Raw genomic sequence first — 11589 nt, forward strand, 5'->3', positions numbered from 1 at the left:
AAACTAATATCTATATACAAACACTTACTGTTGAAGATTATTCCCCTCCCTTTCTCTCATGCGTATAATTCCCCCACCCCCCTTTTATCTACTGTTCAGAATTCTAAATATCCCCGGATAGAACGATTAATAACATTGTAAACCTGTATATAATGTGTATAAGCCCGCATTGATTAGTTTGGAAAACAGATAATAGAGAGAATTATTATGAAAGCAAATATACATAGATAGATGATCATGCAATTCTAATACTTGTTAGATATGAACGACAATGATACTTGGTTTATAGAAAAGAATCAGCAAAATTAAACACAAATAGACTTGAGGACGACATACAACTATTCAAATGTATCAACCCTAGAGAATTGACGAATAATTTTCTGCGACCCTCAATTCTAATAGAAGCATGGCTGAATCCCAATTGTACTCTTAAACTCTTCTTAACCGAGAAATATGTGGAAAAAGACGTCGTATTTCTGGCTAAAAAAACGTTTAATTCTGATAATTTATCTCCAAGGTTTCTGAAGCAAAAAATACGGAGGGTACTTTTGCAGAGAAAATGAAATTTAAAAATAAACAGATTTCAAAAAACAAAAACAAAGCTTAATAATGTGAATCGATAATGCCGTTCTATAAATTACGTTTACAGTCAACTGAAGATTTTATATTTCGTCTTGACTACGTTTTGGATTGAAAGTGCAGACCCTAAAATTAAAAGAGGGGCATTTCATATTCACTATGGTACCCTTTTGAATTCTATCTGAGTAATCATTTTCTATTCTTAAAAAGTGTAGAATTATCCAACTCTGTTAAGTAACTTTTCTTAGTATGCCACTGTTTTAAATAATACATTTTTTGTTAGAAAAAACTGATTACTTCATCATTTTCAGATATTTGGTAGCACTGTGAATCTTGCATACTGCTCTTTAAGTGCATTTTGAAGCCGCTGCACTATTGTGTATCAACCAAATAATCCGTTGGCAATTAAAAAAAAACAATCTATATATAAAATTGGCTTTTTTGTCTGTTTGTTTGTTTGTATCCAATAAACGGCTGAACCGATCGGGCCCAATTTTTTTGTGATAAAAATTTAAAAAATGTGTGCTTAAAAGTTTTTATTTTTGTAAAAAAATTTAATTTTTGAAAATTCGCAAATTTTTATTATAAAAACTGCGAAATTTCATAATTGAAATAGAAGATGGGCACGAAGCGCCCTAAAAGTCTAGTATCTAAAAAATGTTTTGTGATTAAAATGAATATAGAAAACTGGTTGTTTTAAATTTCCAAATGTATAAATATTTAAGAGGATTACTAATCATTCATAATTTTTTGATCAGTTTAAAAAGTAATAGAAAATTATAATGGATCAATAATTTATTCTATGTTCCTTAAACAACAAATATTTGTTGCATTATTTACGGTAGCTTAAATTTATTATTTCAAAACATATGTCAGGCTTTATTGATATAAAAGAGGGAAATTTAAAGGAAAAATGAATAAATGAATTACCAGTATTCTTTCCTTTACAGTCCCTTTAAACACAAAAAAATTGTTTTCTTATTTTCCTGAAATTAAACTCTAAAAACATTGTTTATCTAACCTGAGAAGAAACATAGAAAAATAGGGGAAACATGGATGAAAAAATGACGAATATGCAGGAGGAAAAGGGAGGGAGAAGAAGCAAAAGGGAAGGTGAAGAAGAGGAAATTCTGGGTAGAAGTAAGAAATGAGGAGGTATGGAAGGCAAAGTTGAGGGGGGAAGGAAGGGTCGGAGGGAGAGGGAGGAAAAGGAAGATAGAATGGGGTGCGAAGTAAGTCTGAGGAAAGTACAGCTGAAAGTGGAAAGGATAGGGAGTTAAAGTGATGGAAAGGTAGTGAAAAAGTAGGAAAATGAGGGAAAGGTAGGGTAAGGTAGTGCAAAAAAAAAGAAAAGGGAGTGAAAATGAGGCAAAGGGGTGGAAAGGGTGGGAAAGGGAAGAAAAAGGAGGGAAAGGGAGGGAAAAGAAGGGAAAGGGAGTGAAATGAGAGAAAAGAAGTCAAGTTAAGGATAGGAAGGAATAGTGAGGGGTGATATGGAGAGGGTCTTTTAAATTGAGCGTTGATAACTTCTTATAACTTCTTATTCCAAAACAGTTTGCATTGTATGGGTAAAGGGGGGAGAGGACAATAAAAAAAAGAAAATAGAATCAGAAAAAAATGGTACTTTTTCAATTAATAAATCCCCTTACTGTAATGAGTCAATTTTTATCAATGATTATGAAACACCTGCCTTAAATATTCAATACAATCTGTGATGATCAGACCTGAATGCTGTCGTTATCTTGATATCTATGAGTATTTAACCTGAAGTTGTACTGCAGGGTAACTCTGTCTCTCCCAACTATCCTTACGGCAGGGTGGGACATTCCCCAGGACCACCATGAGGGAATGTTTGTCAATACACATTGGGCAGGCTGGCTGCCAGATGGGGAATGCTTGCTGGGAGCTGTATTGTCTAGAACATGGAATCCAACCAGACGGGATGATGCCTAGTGATGCTAGCATTGGGCAAGGAGATGATTCTTTCAACACGTTCTTCTCCGAGACCGGATCTGGCAAACATGTTCCCAGGGCAGTGTTCGTGGACTTGGAACCTACTGTGGTTGATGAGGTAAGAGCAGGAACTTACAGACAGTTGTTCCATCCGGAGCAGTTGATAACAGGGAAGGAAGATGCAGCTAACAACTACGCCAGGGGACATTACACCATAGGAAAGGAACAGATTGAGGTGACAGTAGACCGTATCAGGAAGATGGCAGAAAACTGTACAGGCCTTCAAGGCTTCTTGGTTTTTCATTCGTTTGGTGGAGGAACAGGATCAGGGTTTGCTTCTCTTCTAATGGAACGTCTCTCTGTTGAATATGGAAAGAAGTCCAAATTAGGATTTTCCATTTATCCAGCCCCTCAAGTTTCCACTGCTATTGTTGAGCCATATAATGCTATCCTTTACACTCATACAACCTTAGAGCATTGTGACTGTGCTTTCTTAGTTGACAACCAGGCTATCTATGATATCTGCAGAACCAACCTTGACATTACTCGGCCATCATACACAAATCTTAACCGCCTTATTGCTCAGATTATATCTTCCATAACAGCATCACTGAGATTTGATGGAGCTCTGAATGTTGATCTAAATGAATTTCAGACAAACCTAGTTCCTTATCCCAGAATTCACTATCCTTTGGCAACCTATGCTCCAGTAGTATCTGCTGAAAAGGCTAACCATGAGAAGCTTGCTGTTGATGAGATCACAAAAAAATGCTTTGAACCAAGCAACCAACTGGTAAAGTGTGATCCAAGAAAAGGAAAGTATATGGCAGTGTGTTTGCTTTATCGTGGAGATGTTGTTCCAAAGGATGTAAATGCTGCAATTGCTGCAATAAAGATATCAAAATCAATCCAGTTTGTGGATTGGTGTCCCACAGGGTTCAAAGTTGGGATTAACTACCAACCTCCAACAGTGGTTCCTGGCGGGGATCTAGCCAAGGTTCATAGAGCAGTCTGTTGTCTCTCAAATACCACTGCAATAATGGAAGCTTGGGCTAGACTTGATCATAAGTTTGATCTAATGTATGCCAAGCGTGCTTTTGTTCATTGGTATGTTGGTGAGGGTATGGAAGAGGGGGAATTTGCTGAAGCTCGTGAAGACCTGGCTGCATTAGAACTTGACTATCAAGAGGTTGGAACAGAGAACTATACAGATGATGAGGAAGGAGAATACACTGGACAGTATTCTTACACGTAATGATCATCTTATCTACTACTTTATTGTAATGTTTAACTCGCACATTAATCTAGTATTTGTCGTACAATTTAGCTTGTAAGGACTTAGGGTCATGGATGGATATATAGGATCATATTGTACTTAAGATTTAAGGGAACTAGTTTTAAGGGACTTAGGTTTAAGGGAACTAGCTGTAAGGGACCTAGATTTAAGGGAACTAGCTGTAAGGGACCTAGTTTTAAGGGAATTTTCAAATCACACACGGTTTGAAATTAGTAATACATATTTTCAGAAAGCAATAAAAAGGTTGTAAAAATGATTATTTTCTAAATATAAATTCAAAAAATGTAGCTTCCATGGATTCAGGTTGTTATGAAAAAGTTTCATAATTTGTCTAGACTGGGTCGACTTTAAAGTGTCGAAACACATTGTCCTTAGATTTTACCTCACAATCTCAGTAATACTTTTCTGTAGCCCGAAACATGTTCATTTTAGAACCTTATATCTTCTAATATAAGCTTTAAATTTAAAGAAGTAATTGGCAAAATTATCTTTGATCTTTGCGTGAGAATTTGCAATCTTTGTTTTAAGTGAGCAATCACTAGTTATATTTAATCTACAGAGCGTGCAATATCATATTGAATTATCTTCAAGCTTCATCTCCTGGATACACGCAGAACACGTAGAATAATTGAAGAAAATTAGAAGAAGGTTGCAAAGATATAGGAATTAGAAAATCGGCATTTGTGTAAATAAAAAAGTACTCTGAGAAACAAAAAACTGGTGAACTGGAAGACGACATTTTATCAATATTTGATATTTTTACCATTAAATAGTTTTGCTATTGACTTAGGTTATCACATATTAATTATAGTTGGTCTGTTTACACTGCACAATTACTGTGTCTATAACTTATATATTGAAAGTCTAGAACTTGAGTCAGAAAGTGGTCCTTCTATTCCAGTTTTTCTGTTTCTCACTCAAGACCACATTTTAATGTGTCTTCTTTCATAAAATTTTAATATTTTTATTTTAATCAAATCAAATCAAAATCAAATAAAATTAAATATTTATTACATGAAGATTTCAAGTTTAGACAATATTTCACAAAAAAAATCAAATGTTTGAGGGAAGACATTTCTCAATTTTAATACTGCAAAAAATATAAGAATATATATAAAATTCAAGTTCTTTAAATTTAGGTGTTTAAACAACAATGACACAATTTAGCCTTTCAAAAGTGAACCCCTGTAATTTATCATATTGCTTTAGAAGCAGATTTAAAAATATTTTTAGATTCGAACTGTTTAATTTCAACAGGAAAATTATTCCAAGCAGAAGGCAAAGATACAAAAAGGAATCTTCTAAGATATTTCAGATCTGACTCTGGGTACAAAATAATCAATAGCATTCAGAGTTTTGAAAAAAAAAAAATAATCCTGGAAAACCATAAAAATCATTTTTGATGTAAAATTAGATCATCAAAGGGCAGGATCTTGAGCTTAAAAATCAAGGGATAAGTATGCGCGTTATATTTAGCATTGCAAATAATTCTCACAGCTTGGTTTTGTTAACTACGGATCAAGTTAAGATTTTTGCTACTAGTATACAACTATAGACAGGAAGATAATAAAGTAAGTATTGGTGGAAAAGAGCATATAGAATATTTTGTTCGTACACATATTGGTACAATTGATTAAATATGGGATATTTGATATTTAAGACTACAAACCATTTATATTTACAGTTGTATTAATTATAACAATAAATTGAAGACGACTTTTTTATTTAAGTTTTGATTGTTAACAAGCCTTTTTCGAATTACAAGTTTACAAGTAATTAAAGAAAATATTTCTCAATTTATAGCTTCTTTGAATTCTATGTTTATGTGTATATTCATGCTGTTTAGCAGCTTGATATATATCAAAGTTAAAATCGAAAGTCGTCTTCATTGTGTTGATATATGCGACGACGGTATAACAAAATAAATCTAGACCCAACACAGACGGTTAATAACTCGGGACAGGTGATCCCGCGCGTCCGAAATCGTGAACTTCGATTTCATTTGATCTAACCAGATGATAATTTTTTTAAATAAAGAATTTTCCAATAATTTTCATCAGCCATTTCTGCAAATGTTAAATTATTTTGTACTTACGGTTTTGTTAAATTAGTATATTATTTTGATATATATCTATATGGTATATGTCTATCTATATTCATTTATTCTTATAATACATATTTCTGAATTTATGACTCAGCTTTGCACTTGTAACACATATTTCAGCCTTCTTTTTACAATCTTTGCACATTCATTATTATTGTAATTGTTCAGTTATAGGGTGCCATTAATAATTCCCTACTTCTTGTACAGGGTGTCCCAATAAACATGGGAATTCAGTGACGAATTCGATATCGTCTTTTTAAATAATTCTTCGATTTAGTAAAGTGATACCTACTAAGAAAGCTGTAATCTGTAAGAGTTTCGTCTGCTATGTTCACATTTTGTTTGTTTAATTATGTTTTGACTGCATACGGATGTACTTAGTAAAACAAGAAAATTGCAGTATACAAACAGAGTAAACTTGTCCGTCTTCACTGTTCATCTCGCGGAGACATAATAGACACATCTTTAAAGTCTTTTACCCTTTTCTTAAAATAAACTCTAGCAGACATAATAATATTATGGTTTTTGAAATTAGGTATTACAATGCTAATTAATAACAAAGACGATATCGAATTCGTCACTGAATTGCCATGTTTTTTGGGACACCCTGTAGAATATAAAGGAACTGAGTCTTTTTGCCACAACATTTCAAATCCCTTTATTCTTGCATCCCAATGTCGTAGACTTTAGATATTTCAAACTATGAACTCGGATAAGTCAAATAATATAAGTTTGAAATATCAAATGTTTACACCATCAGTTTGCAAAGATATTGTGATTTGAAAATGTGAGTTTGTGGCAACTTAACTTAATTACTTTAAGTTTACAAAGACTTCTATATACTTCAACGATTCAAGGTTGCATTGTTATTTTGCCATGAATTAAGTGTTTTGCTTTTTAACTGCAGTTCCCGGTAATCATGAAAAAATAAATAAATAAATCAGAATTAAACAAAATAAATTTAGAAAAATTCAAAAATAAAAAAAATTAATGAGAAATATTAAAATAGATCTTAATAATGAAAAACATAAATTAATAGAATAAAAAACTGAATAGATTCCGTACAGTCGTCTCTGAAGATATGTCATCATGGGTTATAAACAGCTGGATATCCTCTATCTACTGTAAGTAATGATTTTGCATTTGAAAGGTGTACTTAACAAACAAACAAAACTAATTGTTCTAAAACCCCATTTAATTATTGTTTTTAATTCAGATATGTATAAATAAACAAACGATATGTTACAAAATTAAACCAAGCAAATCTTTAAAATTTGGGTCAATTAATGTTGATACTTTCTACTTTTATAAATAGTGAAATTAGATATTTATTTTCTATGGCATAAATTCTACGTAAGATATCAAATTTTTTTAAAAAAACGTTCACGCTTAATCTAAATGTAAATGTATAATGTTGCCCCCTATGTTTCTGTCACTACTTTCATTTGAATTCTATATTCGGTCCCGCCCTAATCTAAAAGTTCCCCGCCCACTTTACAATAGTAATAATATTCCAACAAACAAACAAACATCCTCTCTCTAATCGATACAGGAACAGAAACAGGAACCGGATAGAGAACAGGAACAGGAGCAGGAACCAGATAGAGAACAGGAACAGAAACCGGATAGAAAATAAAAGCATAAACAGGAAAAGGAACAGGATACCAGACAGGAAAAAGAACAGGAATAGGAACAGGAACAGGAACAGGAAAAAGAATAGGAACGGGAACAGGAACAGGAACAGAAACAGAAACAGAAACAGAAACAGAAACAGAAACAGAAACAGAAACAGGAACAGGAACAGGAACAGGAACAGGAACAGGAACAGGAACAGGAACGGGAACAGGAGCAGGAGCAGGAACAGGAATAGGAACGGGAACGGGAAAAGGAGAAGAAACAGGAATGGAACAGGGGAACGGACTTTAGGAACAAAAACAAGAAAATGAACAGGAACAGGATCAGGAATAGAAACAGGAATAGGAACTGGTATGGGAGCAGGAACAGGAACAGGAACAGGAACAGGAACAGGAACAGAAAAAGGAACAGGAACAGGAACAGGAACAGAAACAAGAAAATGAACAGGAACAGAATCAGGAATAGGAACAGGAACAGGAACAGGAACAGGAACAGGAACAGGAACAGAATCAGGAACAGGAACAGGAACAGGAACAGAAACGGAACAGGGGAACGGTCTTTAGGAACAAAAACAAGAAAATGAACAGGAACAGAATCAGGAATAGAAACAGGAATAGGAACTGGTATAGGAGCAGGAACAGGAACAGGAACAGAAACAGAAACAGAAACAGAAACAGAAACAGAAACAGAAACAGAAATAGGAACAGGATCAATAATGAACAGAGTTAGTTAAAAACAACCAAAAAGGGCAGGATGAGCAGAGAATTTGATTTGAATTCAAGGCCATTTCATCATATTTTTTATTAAAATATTTTGAACAGCTGTATCTTGTAACACATGTATAACCTACAAATACCATTCATTTCTTAAACTCTTGTAGGAATTCAGCATGAAAGGTTTTAAGCTCAAGCTTTACATAAATTTCTAATTCCTAATCCGGCGACAATAAAGAAAACTATAAAGGAATGGGAAATTCAAGAATATTCCAATCGTACCAAATCCCAATATAAATACTTAGAGTGGGATTGCGCATAAATGTGGAATAGAAAGATGACATTTTAATAGTAGTTTTAATACCCACTTATAAATAGTCCAATGAACATGAAACAAAGCAAAATTGTGTATCATAAACATACCAATTCCCCTAATTAAATTAATTTGCAAGCTACAAGTATAACAACTAATTGCCATTTTCCTATTCCACATTTTAATGGATCCCACAGTATCTTTCGAAACTAACTAGATCTAAGAACATAAAACATCAAAGATATCTTAAAAGACTCAATTTCAAGACATTGTTAAAACTATATTCCCAATTTATGGCTTTCATCATATCAAACTAAGATCATCTGGATCATTCTAAACTAAACTTTCGTCGGTAAGTACTACGTACAGCAGTGATATGCAGTACACTGACCGAAAAAAATAGTGGGTTTTAGTTGTGATTAAGATGTATGAATGACCGTAACATTTTTGACTCAATTTGTGATTCATGCATAGCACAACTTGATAAAATGAGTCACGTCTGTAGAAATGTCCTCAACATTTTTTCTAAATATATGTAGCTTCGGCTAAATTAAAAATGTTAATTAACTTTACCTTTAACTGCTATTTTTTAATCGTAACGTTACGATCAAAAGTTTTGTAGACAGCAAATTAAATTAAATAATTTTTTTCTTTTTAAATATTATTGTTGTACAATTGAACTTCCAAAGCAAAACACTTTTTGCTTTCAAGTTCACGAGAATAAAAAAAAAACAGAAATCAGAGAACTGAATAATTAAATAATTTTTTCTATTTGTTTCTCATGAAAAATCACTGATGCATCATGTTTTCCAAGTTTTTAACTCTCCACTCCTTTCCATTTCGGGAAAAATCAAAAATCATTGTAAAACATTGAAAGCAAAAACTAGAAATCAGCAATTTAATTCGTTTAGCAAGATTGCTAGAATTCTTCATCATCCCCTTTTATAGAAAAAAATTCAATTTTGGCTTCAGCCCCGTTGCAAAGATAGTTGTCTCCATTTTGCATTGCATAGAATTGTAAATATTAATAAATATACAATTTTATTTATTTATCAAAGTAAAAAATTTAGAGCAGCCTTAGGCCAATACTACTTTTTGAGTTATGTCCCCCCCCACACACACACACACATCCAAGCTGAATTAAACAATTAAATGATAAGATTAATAAAGATTATTAATTAAATAATACACAAGACAATACGCTTTATCCAAGTTTTATATTAAAAAATAAAAAATAAGCTGGCTAATTAGGACACATCAAATACATTATCAAGTACAATAGGTGGCAACAGTGTAATGGATCAATTAAACACGACGTCACAAGTGTCAAAATGGATCAATTAAACACGACGTCACAAGTGTCAAATATAACAAGAAAAATGAAATTTTCTCACATTATTTGACATGTTTCTCAAGATTAAATAAAAAGTGTAAAAACAGTAAATGAATAACACATTAAATTGCACCTTTTTCACTGCTAGATAAGCTCTTTATTCTAAAATTATCACTATTATTAATAATTTTGTCGGACATAATACTGAGTTGACACTTGTGATACAGCTGTACTGAGAGTGTACAAATACTACGTTGCCATCTATTGTACTTAACAATATATTTGGGACACATAGTATTTGATGCAAATATTATTTCTTTATATATTTATCTTTGAAATGAACTTGACGCAACATTAATATTATATTTTATTCATCTCGTACACTAGCAGGGTTGGCTGGTTTTCTGTCAGTTTTCACAAACCAAAATATAGATATCTTATTATTCACACTTGATCAGATAAAGCTTTTATATAATGATTTGGAATTTTGAATTGATTCCAGCCCCTAAAATGATTATGTAAATCACCCATGTTCTCTTATAAAAAAGTAACCATAAAAATAAATGAAATAAAGTAAAACAAAGAAACCGATTGAATTCGCATACTTACTGCAACCAGAACACGCAACTCTGACCCTTTAGTAAAAGTAAATTCAACCTAAAGTCTGACCGCGTCAACCTTGTTGCACCGGCTAGTCCTATTGAGTTTAGTTTGCTTTATTTCTCAATACAGTACAAACTGGGATCGGAAAGGTTGACCCAGCTCGGAAATTTAAATGTACTACGGCTGCCCATGAGAAATGATAGTGAATGCCGTGAGATTTGCTCCCATCAGGGATATAAACAAAGGGAATGATCTTGAAAAAATAGTATATATAGTGCTGTGTTCAGCAAAGCAAAGCTATGATTCTGTCAATAATCACATTATTACATGACAATTTTTCAATTAAATCCTTTAATATAGGAAAAATTGAATTGAATATAAATGGTAACGCGCGATTCATTGATGAAATTAGCTGTGGAACTAAAGTTTGTAACTTTACGAAAAATATAAATTTATCAAGATAAAATGTGTTGAGATTAGGCTTCAGGACGGAAAGGTTACCTGTAGTTGTAAACTTTCTTTGCAAAACTATTCAATGAGCCATTGAAAGACAAAGTAAAAAAGATCTAGGTCATCTTTCAAGTCTCATCCTTTGCGGATATACGGGCCTTTCAGCATCAGGACATTTAAATACCGAATAATATATTCTTTTTAAAACTACTGAACAAACCCTTTAATTATTTAGGAACTGTTGGGATATATCTCCAATATGACAGAGGAGGACGGGTTGGACGATTTAGAGACAGATGAGGGCCAGAGGAGAGAAGATTTTAGACGACGGTTAGATTTCAGAAACTCTGTCCAAGACGAATATATGGAAAGTGAGACAAGTGAGGTATATCTTTTTAAACAAAAATAACTTTTAATTTTTTTAGTAGGAGTTTTTGTTCTTTATATAATTAACTAGCAACCCGTCAATGAATGTGCAAAACATATTTCATTGTGGTATTTAAGTATTGTTTGAAGAATACGGAAACATGAGAGATTATAATGAGAACAATGATAATGATAATAATATTGATAATAATAATAATAATAATAATAATAATAATAATACAT

The 11589-nt window shown here is 32.7% G+C and overlaps 2 protein-coding genes across 2 annotated transcripts in view; both read left to right on the forward strand.

Annotated features, from left to right (window-relative positions):
• The first annotated feature begins 2255 nt into the window (after positions 1–2255).
• On the forward strand, positions 2256–4114 carry LOC111703993 (tubulin alpha chain). The gene has a single exon (XM_023476096.1). The coding sequence runs from the start codon at positions 2420–2422 to the stop codon at positions 3785–3787; it is 1368 nt and encodes a 455-aa protein (XP_023331864.1). The 5' UTR covers positions 2256–2419; the 3' UTR covers positions 3788–4114.
• A 7125-nt stretch (positions 4115–11239) lies between these two features.
• The window catches only part of LOC111704000 (TBC1 domain family member 10A), an 8896-nt gene continuing 8546 nt past the window's right edge, over positions 11240–11589 (forward strand). The window contains exon 1 of the mRNA XM_023476103.1: positions 11240–11365. Within this exon, the coding sequence (XP_023331871.1) occupies positions 11240–11365 (126 nt within the window). The remainder of the gene's footprint in view (positions 11366–11589) is intronic.

The sequence above is a fragment of the Eurytemora carolleeae genome, unplaced genomic scaffold, assembly GCF_000591075.1.
Source record: "Eurytemora carolleeae unplaced genomic scaffold, Eaff_2.0 scaffold565, whole genome shotgun sequence".
NCBI lineage: Eukaryota > Metazoa > Arthropoda > Copepoda > Calanoida > Temoridae > Eurytemora > Eurytemora carolleeae.

What these genes read in the sequence shown, in the direction of transcription:
- LOC111703993 (XM_023476096.1), top strand. Translation starts at nt 2,420, where the DNA reads ATGAGGGAATGTTTGTCAATACACATTGGGCAGGCTGGCTGCCAGATG.